The sequence below is a fragment of the Phyllobates terribilis genome, unplaced genomic scaffold, assembly GCF_046119375.1.
Source record: "Phyllobates terribilis strain yellow unplaced genomic scaffold, ASM4611937v1 Scaffold_4__5_contigs__length_816908805, whole genome shotgun sequence".
NCBI lineage: Eukaryota > Metazoa > Chordata > Amphibia > Anura > Dendrobatidae > Phyllobates > Phyllobates terribilis.
In genome coordinates, this window is record NW_027362764.1 from 727,033,118 (window position 1) to 727,047,360 (window position 14,243).

The window sequence follows — 14,243 nt, forward strand, 5'->3', positions numbered from 1 at the left end:
ATCTGGGTGGTCGTGGACCGTTTTAGCAAGATGTGTCACTTGGTTCCCTTCGTCAAACTGCCCTGCGCTAAAACTCTCGCTAAGGCCTTTGTCAAGGAAATTGTCAGACTTCATGGCGTTCCTACTGACATTGTTTCTGATAGGGGTCCTCAGTTCGTGGCTCGTTTTTGGCGTGCCTTTTGTGACAGGTTGGGAATTCATTTGTCGTTTTCGTCCGGATATCATCCTGAATCTAATGGCCAGACAGAAAGGAAAAACCAGGATGTTGAGCAGTTCTTGCGTTGTTTTGTGGCAGACAATCAAGAGGGGTGGTCTGAGTTTCTGCCACTTGCCGAATTTGCTCTGAACAATCATACATCTTCTTCTGCTGGTTGTTCGCCTTTTTTTTGTTGTTCTGGGAGACATCCGTCGTTTGGGTCGTTCTCCAAGTTGGGATCTGCCGTGCCTGAGGAGGAGAATTTTTCCGGTGATTTGGAAAAAGTTTGGACGGATGTGCGTGGTAATCTTCAGGAGGCCAACAGAAAATCTAAAGACTACTTTGATAGGAAACGACAGGAGGTTTTGTTCGCTGTTGGTGACATGGTTTGGTTGTCCTCTAGGAATCTGCGGTTGAGGATTCCTTCTAAGAAATTGGGTCCCAAGTTCGTAGGGCCCTTTAAGGTGCTTCAGGTTGTCAACCAATCTGCTGTTAGGTTGGAGGTTCCTACCTCCTGGAGAATTAATCCGGTCTTTCATGTCTCTCTGTTAAAAAAAGCTGTTGTGTCGGATGGTGACGCCTCTGCCTCTGTTCCTCCGGTGGTGGAGGATGGGGAATATGAAATTTCTCGCATCCTTGACTCTAGACGGTATAGAGGTAGTTTGCAGTATCTTGTGGCCTGGAAAGGTTTCGGACCCGAGGATAACTCTTGGGTGAGGTCAGATGATGTTTCCGCGTCCAGACTTATCAGATCGTTTCACAGGAGATTTCCTGATAAGCCTGGTCCTAGGGGATCCGGAGGATCCTCTTAGAAGGGGGGGTACTGTTAGAACCTTGCTGTTAGGTTTTTTTTCCTTTGCTGGTCACATGACCTTGTTGGCCTATTTAGTCCTGCTCCGCCCTTCTGGCTTTGCTGGACTTCATTGTATATCTACTTTCTAGCTAGCCTGTGCTCTGTATCTAACTCTGTTAGTTTGCTTGGTCTACGGACCTCTATGTTCTATCTATTTTGTTTGTTCGTCTGTCTGCTACTATTTCTGTTAGGAGGTGTCCCATATTCCTCCCAGTCCTTAGTACTTGTAGGGATTCCCTCCCCACATCTATAGGTCTCCGTACAGACTAGATTAGGACTTTAGCAGGTCTGATCGCAGGATCAGGTTCCCTGTTACATCGTAGGGATTCAGCTGAGTCCTATAGTAGGGACAGATCTCCTCTCTTTCCTTAGCTTTGGTAGCAGAACATAACAGCAGCCTGTTTAGACTGCAAGATTATCGTCAAATCAGCGTTCCTAGGAATGATCGTTCACCATAATTGTGCAGCGTTTCATTTTCCTGCAGTGTATCCAAAGGGATAATTAAGCATTACACAGTTACCATTCAAATCAATTGGTTGTCCATGTAATGCAGGACAGGACAGGTCCTCCAGACCAAGAGATACAAAGAATACTGTAACTGATTTCCATGCAGACCAGGAGCTGAAGGTCCAGAAAAGAGGATCCCCTATTATTATCTCATAATTCCCTATAAGAGTACATAAAAATGGGGATTTTTAAAATAGACGACCCCTGCAAGTAGTGAAGGTAGTACATATTATAGAAGCAGGTTATGCAATTTCTAAAGTCCGGCGGTTGACAGCATTGCCTGCTTAGGTTGGCTCCATCCTCTGTCCTAATCAATGGTGAGAACCTAATCAAGGGTTCATATCTTGATAGGCACGTCAACATTAGTAACCAGGAAGGAAGAAGAGGCCAGAGGGTCAAGCTGCTCTTTTCTAGAGTGGATGAGATGGATAAGATTGTATTTGGGGAGTTAACAAGTACTGACCTCTTGTGACCATATGAAGGTGATGTGAAGCAGCAATGATAGGTGTCACGATTGGGCAGGGGCAGAAACACACAATAGTAGGAGCTCTGCGAGGGGCGGGTAGTATGGTAAAAAGATTAAAGTCCTGTGGGATAAGGATGGGAAGAATGAGGTAGAAGGATCACAGTGGGGATAAAAGGAGGGTGTCAGAGGGAAAGCACAGGTTAGTAGCAAAAAAAAACTTAGCGGCAAAGGCTTTGAAGAAGCGGAAAGGAGACATTAGGTGACCAAAGCTCTGCAGAGGTCAGTTGGTGACAGGACACTTTGCAGGATCTGCAGAACAATTGTAGGTGACAAGAGCTTTGTGGGGGCAGCAGAGAGAAGTAGGTAATAGGGTGCTGGTTAAAGAGCTATATGGAAAGGACCTAAAATAGCTGGAGCTTTTTAAGGAGATTGCGGTATGAGGGAGACAGATGATGATGAGGCTCTGTAAAGAGATGAGGGGGTTAAATAGTAGCATGTTTTTTGTGGGGGAAGGCAATCAGTAAGGAAAAGGAAGATGGCAGTAGGGTTTTTTAGTTTATGATTGAGCTGCTGACAGGAGTATTGGCCATACCACCCTGATAGCGGCCATGCAGATTGTAGAGAGTATGTGTAACGGGTCTGGGAGGCGGAACCTCTGAGCTACTATACAAGGGGGCAGTCCTTGTAAGGGAGCGGGTGGCGACCAGGGAAGACGGGCAGGAGGTCACAGCAGGTGACCGGGACAGTCTCTGAGTGAACGGGCTGGAGGTCACGGCAAGTGACCGGGGCAGTCTCTGGATGAACGGGCTGATGGTCACGGCAAGTGACCGGGGCAGTCTCTGAATGAACGGGCAGATGGTCACGGCAAGTGACCGGGGCAGTCTCTGGATGAACGGGCAGATGGTCACGGCAAGTGACCGGGGCAGTCTCTAGGTAAAGGGTTGGTACGACCTGTGGCGGCTGATGATAGACGTGAGCTCCCAGGTGAGCAGGCGAGAGTCTATGGAAGAACGGGTGGTCACAGCATGTGACGGCGGAGCCTCCAGGAAGACCAACAGACAGGCGGCAGATGAGCGCTCCCAGGTGAGCGGGCAGAAGACTCTGGACAGGCGGGTGGTCACAGCACGTGACGGCAGAGCCTCCAGGTAGGCTAGCAGACAGGCAGCAGATGAGCGCTCCCAGGTGAGCGAGCAGGAGTCACTGGACAGGCAGGTGGTCACAGCACGTGACGGCGGAGCCTCCAGGTAGACTAGCAGGTGTGTGCTCCCAGGTGAGCGGGCAAGCTGGTCCATAGACAGACTGACAGGAGTTGGAAGGCAGACCGTCGGACCTCGGGCAAGCAGGCAGGTGGCTGATGTGCGCTCCCAGGTGAGCGGGCAGACTGGTCCTTAGACAGACTGACAGGAGTAGTAAGGCAGACCGTCGGACCTCAGACTAGCAGGCAGGTAGCAGATAATCAAGCAGGAATCTGGCAGGTAACTGGCAGGTAACTGGCAAAGGGACCTGAGGGCTGAAGCAGAGTAGTAAACAGTGCAACAACATTGCTCGGGCACCTCCATTTTGGAGGAGGTGCCTTATATATGGTGAAGTCCTCCGGCCATTGGCCGGGGACTCCTTAGGACGGCGCGCGGCCCCTTTAAGAGGGAGGGAGAGCGCGCGCGCCCTAAGCACAGTGGACGGGAAGGAGCGCGCGCTGCCAGCAGAGCGGGAGGAGGACACCGGGCACGGAGCAGGGAGGTGAGGGGAACAGCGTCCCTGCCTAGCAGAGGGCAGGGACGCCGGCGCTACAGTACCCCCCCCTTTAGGCCCCCCCTTTTTTAGGCCAGACAGAAATTTAGCTAGGATAAGAGGGGCATGGATGTTCTCCCGGGGCTCCCACGTTCTCTCCTCAGGACCAAACCCCCTCCAATCTACTAGAAAAAAGGTCTTTCCTCTTACCCTTTTGGTGGCAAGAATGTTCTCTACCTCAAACTCGTCCTCAGCAGAAACCGGAGCAGGAGGCGTACCTGTAGACTTGGAAAAAGAGTTAAGTACCACAGGTTTGAGGAGAGATACATGGAAGGAGTTAGGGATCCGTAAGTTGGCCGGGAGTTTTAATTTATAGGCCACCGGGTTGATCAGACTGATGACCTCCAGAGGACCGATGAACCGAGGCCCTAACTTGTAAGAAGGTATCTTGAGTCGGACATATTTAGACGAGAGCCAGACTTTATCTCCAGGACGAAATTGTGGAGGATCCAGGCGTTTTTTGTCAGCGTGTCTTTTCATCCGTTCGGACGACTGGAGGAGTGCGGATCGGGTACTCTCCCAAATGGAGGAAAATTTGCTAACGAGAGATTCCGCAGCCGGGTTGTCCACAGAGGTGGAGACAGGAAAAGGAATCCGAGGATGCTGACCGAAGACTACAAAAAACGGGGATTTGGAAGAGGATTCGCTCTCGTGATTGTTATAGGAGAACTCGGCCCATGGCAGGAGATCCACCCAGTCAGAATGATGGGCATTAACGAAGTGCCGGAGGTAACTGGTCAGGTTCTGATTGATCCGCTCCACTTGACCATTAGACTGTGGGTGGTAAGCGGAAGAGAAGTCCAGGGTGACGTCTAGCAGTTTACAAGTGGCTCTCCAGAAACGTGAGGTGAACTGTACCCCACGATCCGACACGATGTGGAGAGGCAGGCCATGAAGACGGAAGATGTGGCGGATAAAGTCTTTAGCCAGCTCGGGTGCAGACGGGAGACCAGGCAGGGGAATAAAGTGAGCCATCTTGGAAAAGCGGTCAGCGACCACCCAAATGACCGTACAACCGGCAGAGACGGGGAGATCAGTTATGAAGTCCATAGCAATATGCTGCCAGGGGGCAGCAGGCACAGGAAGCGGAAGAAGGCGACCGGCTGGCAGGTGTCTCGGGACTTTGTTGCGGGCGCAGGACACACAGGCAGAAACAAAGTCTATTACGTCCTTGTGCAGGGTAGGCCACCAGTAGTGCCGGGCAATAAGCTGGAGGGTCTTTTTCTGACCGGCGTGGCCAGCTAGTTTAGACGAGTGACCCCAGTGTAGGATCTTCTCCCGATCAGGTACTGATACGAACGTCTTACCGGGAGGGAGACGATTTAGGCTCACGGGAGCCACCAGCATTACTCTGGCGGGATCGATGATATGTTTAGGTTCTTCCTCGAGATCGGACACCAAAAAGGATCGGGACAAGGCATCTGCTTTGACGTTTTTGTCAGCCGGGCGAAAATGAAGAACAAAATCAAAGCGAGCAAAAAACAAGGACCACCGGGCTTGGCGCGGGTTAAGTCTCTGGGCATGCTGGAGGTAAGCCAAGTTCTTGTGGTCAGTGTAAATTATTACCGGGTGAAGAGCCCCCTCGAGTAGGTAACGCCACTCCTCCAATGCCAGTTTGATGGCCAATAACTCTCGGTCTCCTATGGAATAGTTGCGCTCAGAAGAGGAGAAGAGTTTGGAGAAGAAGCCACAAGTTACCATTCTCCCGGAAGATGATTTTTGAGTAAGTACCGCTCCGGCTCCAGAGGAGGAGGCGTCAACTTCCAGGAAGAACTGCTTGTTGCCGTCCGGGCGATGCAGCACCGGGGCGGAAGAGAAGGCCTGTTTTAGGGAAAGAAAGGCCTCCTCTGCTTCGGGCGGCCACTCTTTGGGATTAGTACCCTTACGGGTGAGCGCGGAAATTGGGGCAGTCCGGGAAGAGAAGTGTGGTATGAAGAGGCGGTAGTAGTTGGCGAAGCCCAGGAATCGCTGAATGGCCTTCAACCCCTCCGGTCGAGGCCATTTCTCGATGGCAGACAGTTTCTCTGGATCCATTCGTAGGCCGGTCTGAGAAATAATGTAGCCCAAAAACGGAAGCGAGGTCTGCTCAAAGAGGCATTTCTCGTATTTAGCGAAGAGGTGATTCTGCCTGAGCCTGAGCAGGACCTGACGAACGTCCCTCCGGTGAGTCTGGAGATCCGGAGAGAAGACCAAGATGTCGTCCAGGTACACCACTACGCAGGAGTAGAGAAGGTCCCGGAAGATGTCATTGACCAACTCTTGAAAGACGGCAGGAGCGTTACAGAGACCAAAGGGCATTACCAGATATTCATAGTGGCCGTCCCGGGTGTTGAATGCCGTCTTCCATTCATCCCCCTGACGGATACGAACCAGGTTGTACGCCCCACGGAGGTCCAGTTTGGTGAAGATTCTAGCCCCCCTCAGACGATCAAATAACTCCGGAATGAGCGGAAGGGGGTACTTATTCTTCACCGTGATCTGGTTAAGGCCTCTATAGTCTATACAGGGACGGAGAGAGCCGTCCTTCTTTTTGACGAAAAAGAAGCCTGCTCCCGCCGGGGAGGTAGATTTCCGGATGAATCCCCTGGCCAGATTCTCCTCAATATATTCGGACATCGACCGGGTCTCAGCAGCGGATAAAGGATAAATACGCCCACGGGGAGGAGTAGTACCAGGTAACAGGTCGATAGGGCAGTCGTATGGTCTATGAGGAGGTAGTGTCTCTGCTTCCTTTTTATTAAAGACATCAGCATAAGACCAATAAGGAATCGGAAGTCCAGGTAGATTAGCTGGGGTAGGAGAAGGACGGACGGGATGGACGGGAACCAGACAGGTATTATGGCAGTCCTGTCCCCAGCGAAGGACCTCTCCGGTCTGCCAGTCAAGCACGGGTGCATGTCTCTGGAGCCAAGGTAGGCCTAGCAAGAGGGCGTGAGAGAGTCCAGGCAGAACATGAAAGGAGATACTCTCAGAATGCAGCATTCCCACCTGCAGAGTAATAGATTCGGTGATGAGTTGGATGGGGCGTGGTAAGAGGCCCCCATCCACGGCAGCAACAGACAAGGGTACAGCCAGAGGTTTGGTGGGGATGCGGTATTTCTCTACCAGGGACTGTGAAATAAGATTCCCGGCTGCTCCAGAGTCAAGTTGGGCTAGTTCGAAATAACGGTTCTCCCCGCAGACGATTGAGACTGACAGCAGCAGAGATGGAGAGGATTTATTCTTGTCTAGGTTGACCTCTCTGAGCGAACCTAGACACAGGCGTTTCCCGACCTCTCCGGGCAGGCACGGATCCGGTGCTCCTTACTGCCACAGTAGAAGCAGCTCCCTTCGGCACGGCGTAAGTCCTGACGGGTTTTGACCATCTTGGTCTGGTCAACCTGCATAGACTCAGGAGAGTGTACCTGGGTAGAGACGGAGGGAGTGACGGGTTTCTGAAAAGTAGGAGCTAGACATGGTAACCTCCTCTCACGGGTGACCTCTTTGGCACGCTCCTGGAACCGTAGGTCAATCCGGGTGGCAAGAGTTATTAGGTCATCGAGAGTGGTAGGAATGTCCCGACTGGCAAGTTCATCTTTAATACGGCCGGACAGACCCTCCCAGAAGACGGATACCAGAGCGTCGTTATCCCAGGCCAGCTCCGAGGCAAGGGTACGGAACCGTATGGCATATTGGCCCATGGTGAGACTTCCCTGACGGAGGCGTAGCAGTGATGATGCGGATGAGGTCTTCCGTCCGGGTTCGTCGAAGACTTTCCGGAAAGCCGTGAGAAAAGCAGGCAAGTTAGACACCAGGGGGTCTCCTCTCTCCCATAGAGGATTTAGCCAGGCCAGGGCCTCCCCGGTGAGATGGGACATGATGAATGCAATTTTGGCCCGGTCGGAGTTAAACTGGTGGGACAATAGTTCAAAGTGCAGGGTGCACTGATTTATGAAGCCCCGAGCCTGGGCGGAGTCGCCTCCGAAGCGAGGAGGTGCAGAAAGCCGGGGTCCGGGGTAGGATACCATGGTATTAGTGGGCAGCGGAGCTGCCGGATTGCGAGACATGGCACTGGCGGAGGTTGCTGGTGGAGCAGTCAGAGTGTCCAGGCGAGTATTGACATTCCGCAGGTGACCCAGGATGGACTCCTGTTGGGACCTTTGACGGGACAGTTCATGACACAGGTCCGAGAGCGAGGGAGCTTGGGTGCCACCGGGTTCCATGGCCCGAGCAAACTGTAACGGGTCTGGGAGGCGGAACCTCTGAGCTACTATACAAGGGGGCAGTCCTTGTAAGGGAGCGGGTGGCGACCAGGGAAGACGGGCAGGAGGTCACAGCAGGTGACCGGGACAGTCTCTGAGTGAACGGGCTGGAGGTCACGGCAAGTGACCGGGGCAGTCTTTGGATGAACGGGCTGATGGTCACGGCAAGTGACCGGGGCAGTCTCTGAATGAACGGGCAGATGGTCACGGCAAGTGACCGGGGCAGTCTCTGGATGAACGGGCAGATGGTCACGGCAAGTGACCGGGGCAGTCTCTAGGTAAAGGGTTGGTACGACCTGTGGCGGCTGATGATAGACGTGAGCTCCCAGGTGAGCAGGCGAGAGTCTCTGGAAGAACGGGTGGTCACAGCATGTGACGGCGGAGCCTCCAGGAAGACCAACAGACAGGCGGCAGATGAGCGCTCCCAGGTGAGCGGGCAGAAGACTCTGGACAGGCGGGTGGTCACAGCACGTGACGGCAGAGCCTCCAGGTAGGCTAGCAGACAGGCAGCAGATGAGCGCTCCCAGGTGAGCGAGCAGGAGTCACTGGACAGGCAGGTGGTCACAGCACATGACGGCGGAGCCTCCAGGTAGACTAGCAGGCAGGTAGCAGGTGTGTGCTCCCAGGTGAGCGGGCAAGCTGGTCCATAGACAGACTGACAGGAGTTGGAAGGCAGACCGTCGGACCTCGGGCAAGCAGGCAGGTGGCTGATGTGCGCTCCCAGGTGAGCGGGCAGACTGGTCCTTAGACAGACTGACAGGTGTAGTAAGGCAGACCGTCGGACCTCAGACTAGCAGGCAGGTAGCAGATAATCAAGCAGGAATCTGGCAGGTAACTGGCAGGTAACTGGCAGGTAACTGGCAACGGGACCTGAGGGCTGAAGCAGAGTAGTAAACAGTGCAACAACATTGCTCGGGCACCTCCATTTTGGAGGAGGTGCCTTATATATGGTGAGGTCCTCCGGCCATTGGCCGGGGACTCCTTAGGACGGCGCGCGCGGCCCCTTTAAGAGGGAGGGAGAGCGCGCGCGCGCCCTAAGCACAGTGGACGGGAAGGAGCGCGCGCTGCCAGCAGAGCGGGAGGAGGACGCCGGGCACGGAGCAGGGAGGTGAGGGGAACAGCGTCCCTGCCTAGCAGAGGGCAGGGACGCCGGCGCTACAGTATGACTGAAGAATCAGACTGCAAAGGGCTTGTTTGTAGTCTGTAAGTAGTCTGTAAGCATGGAGACACAAACGCCTGCTACTGTTACGAGACTGGCATAGCAATGCTGGAATCCAGTGGCAAAAGGCGCACAAGCAGGAACAGCAAGTGGTAGTAGACGTTCTTGGAGTTAGCAAAGGAGTTGTAGGAAACAATACGTAGATAGGCGAGAACAGTCTGGGTAAGACAGTCCATCCGCTGGAGACTGGAACTAGACTAACAGCTAGGTACAATACTCAAGCAAGGAGTGAGAGAGCCATGCGATTTTAAGTAGGCCAAAACAGGAAGCAAGATGGATTCCACAGGTTCAGAATCTGCCATCTTAGTAAAGGGCAATTGCTGAACACAGCAGCAGCCTCCAGTGGTAAGGAGTGAAATAGCAGCTCAATTATTAAAGGTGTACAATAGCAGCTACTAGTGGTCAAACTGTAGAAGGACAACAGGAATCCTGACAGCATGGGAACTGTAGACAAAAAATGAATATAATGTTTTTAATGGAGATTATATGCAATGTCACTTCATTTTAGATGATTTTTTGTTTTCTCCCTTTTTTTCTTTGCTTATTTCAAACTTATTTTTGGAAAAAATATTCCTAGACACAAGAGACTAAGTACAATTGTAGAAGTGCATGCTTTACTACTCATCATCCCTGTTCGTGAATGTAATGTGTTGCCTCATGATAGGGGCCATATTTTAGCCATCTGTAATTTTCATGGTTGGTCACAAATCACACCAGCTGCTATATAACAACGCTGTGGTGAAACCAGTTATTGGAGTTGGTTAACCTAGACTGTTTTATCTAGGAGGTATTATTATTTACTAGACTTTTCTGCTTATAGTGTCTGGAAAACGCAAACTTCGAAGACGTGCCGTGGCGGGGGTCTTGGACACAACCATGTCAAACACCAATGTAAACCTGGTGGTTTACCAATGCTACTTTAAGGACTGCATACCGCCCCCTCCTCCAACCCAAGCCCCAGTCAGCCCTGCAGTCAATGAGTAAGTGTTACTTGAAGGTACTTTGATCAACATTTGTAATTCTTAAATTGTATCAGAAAATATCTACGGACAACTTATTTGTATTTAAACTATTATTCAACTTTAGGGTACATTCACACTAACATTTTTGGTCCGTGTGCTGTCTATGTGAGCAAAGGACCGAATGCAGACAGTACAAGGACTAATATAAGTTATGTGTTAGTGAACTTGGGTTGTTTTCCTCATAGAACGCAGGTCTGTACGGAAAGAATTTCAGCATGTGCAAATCTGGTCTGATTTACGGACAAGACTAGTGCATGTAAACACAACCCCTGGCAAATATTATGGAATCACCGGGCTCGGAGGATGTTCATTCAGTTGTTTAATGTTGTTGAAAGAAATCAGATCACAGACATGGCACAAAACTAAAGTCATTTCAAATGGCAACTTTAGGGCTTTAAGAAGCACTAAAAGAAATCAAGATAAAAATGTGGTACTCTGTAAAGGTAATTTTTTTCAGACCAAGCAGAGGGAAAAAATTATGGAATCACTCAATTCTGAGGAAAAAGCATTCCTTTTCATCTTTCAAACACTTCTTTTACTTTTCACAAGTTTTAACTCATTTTTTTGCCTCCTTTGTATAAAAAAAAATAGCAATGAACCAGTTTCAGCTTTTGGTCCAGTTTGATGTTATAGGATGCCATTTTCGTCTATATTTGCTTGTGTGATCAAGTAGAAGAGAGTAACGTGTGATATGTATCCATAACGTTAGTAATTAAATGAGCTGATATGTGAAAGTGTATAAAACAATTACTTCATCTTTACAGTTTATGGTCCAACCGTTCCTTCTGGGAATCATCACCAGAAAACAATTATACTGTCCCGACAGAGGGATCCAATGTTGTGATTCCACCAGGTAACAATGTGCACTTTTTTAACCTTATCCACAGGATAATAAATATATGATTACTAGAAGTCTGACTGCTGGAGTCCCCAGGGATCATAGTCTATGGGAGCTGCGGTCACGCATGTGTACTACCACTTCCAAAGACACACAGAAGTGAAGGCAGCCATGGTCACGCATGTGTGCTACTATTTCATTGACACAGACAGTCTTTGGGACCACCATTCTCATGATCGTGAGGGTTGGCACTGTCATTGTTCATACATTTATCATCATTATGATCGAGGTATTAAATGCTGGTTATGGGACATCCCCTTTACTGTATGGAAATTCCAAACAATAGTGAGGATGGGATTTTAGTATATTATACGTTTGGTAATTGCTTTGTCAAATATTTTTAACGGAATGAAACTAGTCTATTCCTATTGTAAAAGGTATTAAGGTCGTCTTTTCAGGAACTCTTGAGCAGTTTCCAGGATATCTTGATAGGGAAATACTTTTATAGATACTTGAGTTCTTGTTTGTTTTTTTGGCATTTATTACTTTACGTATCCAGTCATGAACGAATCATGAATATACAGATCATTTCTGCTACGATATCTGAACTTGTTAGAGTCAATGTGGATTAATGGTAAGAAAAAAAAAAGTTGAATTCTGTTGATTTATGCATAAGATTCTAGTACTTTCCTTCCAGGCAAATGGGTTATAGCTGACATACAAGTCCCATCCCTGAATAATCTCACTATTTATGGGGTCCTACAGATGAGGAATCTCACTGACAACTCGACAGGTTTAGCTGTGCCCACCTTCAAAACAACTGTACTCAATGCCACATACATTTCCATCCAGGTACAATATCTGGTTAGAATTAGATTTTGAAAAGTATCTATAAACCTTACTAATACCATCTTCCCTTCTTTGTTGATTATGAGTAGGGTGGGAGATTGATAGGAGGAACAGAGGACAACCCATTCCAAGGAGAATTACATATTATACTAAGAGGAAATCATTCAACTCCCGAGCTGCCTTTGCCAGATGGACCAAACCAAGGCTCAAAGGTTTTAGGTAAATTGAAATCTAAAAGTTGTAGTCATCTGAAGGCAATGTGGACATTATAAATGTAAGCGCCCATTTCTGTGTAGGGGTGTTCGGTCAACTGGACCTACATGGACTTCCTCGCTCTGTGTATAGAACAAAGCTGGCAAATACAGTATCAGCAGGATCACAAATCATCAATGTCACACAGCCAGTAGACTGGAAGGTGAGTTTCATAATTCTTGGTCCATTCTGAGGAACAGAAAAGTAAAGTGTAACTCAACTTTCAAATATCATAGGTGGGTTGGATTGGTCATCTCATCCTTCTAGAGATTGCGTGATATGCTTCCAATAAACATACGCATATCATCCAATCTTATAAAAGTAAGAAATTATTTAGAAGACAGACTATTAGAAATCCACAATCAGCATCTCTAAATAGACTTGAATTTGTAAAGTTTTGGGCTCCCCAGGAAGGATTTTATAGACTTGAATTGGTGATGTTTTGAGTTCCCCCAGAAGGATTTTATTTGACTTTACTATTGGATCTTCACCTTATTGAAGACTCTTAAATTAAAATTGATTGCTTACATTCTACCACATTTTCCTTTACAAGGCGGGAGAAGATATTCTGATCACCACTACCAGTTATAGTGCCTGGCAGACAGAAACCAGGAATATCATCGCTGTTTCTTCTGACAAGATGACCCTCACTCTTAATGAGACCCTGAGCTTCAACCACTCAGGTAAGTGAGATAGTAAAAGATAATTAAAATGTAAAGGTGTTATCTGGTTTGGACCATCTGGATAAAGTTTCTATGATGGGCTTCTGCAATGAGATCCACCCATGTCAGCTGCAATCACTAAAGAACTCATTGAAGTGGCTCTTCTGTAGTTCTCTGCGGTATCTGTGCATCATGAATCGTGGTATGTGTTAAAGGGGCCCACTGAGACTTTTCGCCCGGAGCCCACAAAAACCTGGAGCCGGCCCTGTAGGAGGGTGTAGACTCAATGAGCTCTGCTCTGCTTGTTCACCGCATCTGCGGGTTTTGCTCTGCTTTGCTAGTTCACCGCATCTGCGGTTTTGCTCTGCTTTGCTTGTTCACCGCATCTGCGGGTTTTGCTCTGCTTTGCTAGTTCACTGCATATGCGGTTTAGCTCTGCTTTGCTTGTTCACCTCATCTGCGGTTTTGCTCTGCTTTGCTTGTTCACCGCATCTGCGGGTTTTGCTCTCCTTTGCTTGTTCACCGCATCTGCGGGTTTTGCTCTGCTTTGCATGTTCGCCGCATCTGCGGGTTTTGCTCTGCTTTGCTTGTTTACCGCATCTGCGGGTTTGCTCTGCTTTGCTTGTTCACCGCATCTGCGGGTTTTGCTCTGCTTTGCATGTTCACCGCATCTGCGGTTTTGCTCTGCTTTGCTTGTTCACCGCATCTGCGGTTTTGCTCTGCTTTGCTTGTTCACCGCATCTGCGGGTTTTGCTCTGCTTTGCTTGTTCACCGCATCTGCGGTTTTGCTCTGCTTTGCTTGTTCACCGCATCTGCGGGTTTTGCTCTGCTTTGCTTGTTCACCGCATCTGCGGGCTTTTCTCCGCTCTGCTTGTCTACCGCACCTGCAGCTCTGTTCCTGTATTCCAGTCTGTACTGGTCCCTATCCTGCCTACGTTCCTACTTGCCAGTGCCCGCCTGTCTGCATGTCACCCGTGCCTGCCAGTGCCCACCTGTCTGCATGCCAGCCGTGCCTGCCAGTGCTCACCTGTCTGCATGCCAGCTGTGCCTGTCAATATCCACCTGTCTGCATACCCGCCGTGCCTGCCAGTACCCACCAGTCAATATGCCAGTTTAACCTGCCTGTTCCTGCATTCCCCGGTGTGGGTCAACAGCTGTGACCGGGGTCTGACCTGGAGTAGCACCTGGTCCCTCTGCTCAGTTCCTCCCTGGTTCACGGAGTCGACTGAGCCGCCGTGCGACCTTGGTTGGATCTGGTTGATACTTAGTTACGCCCCTCCAGGCACTCCTCGGTTCATGGTACAGTGAGATCACTAATCACGCTCACGCTTGTCTGCCCGGGCGTGTGCG

The 14,243-nt window shown here is 49.7% G+C and overlaps 1 protein-coding gene across 2 annotated transcripts in view; it reads left to right on the forward strand.

Annotated features, from left to right (window-relative positions):
- The window catches only part of PKHD1L1 (PKHD1 like 1), a 378,989-nt gene that overhangs the window by 313,509 nt on the left and 51,237 nt on the right, over positions 1-14,243 (forward strand). For both annotated transcript variants that reach the window (XM_073679777.1, XM_073679778.1), the window contains exons 53-58: positions 10,091-10,250; positions 11,057-11,145; positions 11,828-11,982; positions 12,069-12,198; positions 12,276-12,394; positions 12,785-12,914. In XM_073679777.1, coding sequence (XP_073535878.1) covers positions 10,091-10,250; positions 11,057-11,145; positions 11,828-11,982; positions 12,069-12,198; positions 12,276-12,394; positions 12,785-12,914 — 783 coding nt within the window. The remainder of the gene's footprint in view (positions 1-10,090; positions 10,251-11,056; positions 11,146-11,827; positions 11,983-12,068; positions 12,199-12,275; positions 12,395-12,784; positions 12,915-14,243) is intronic.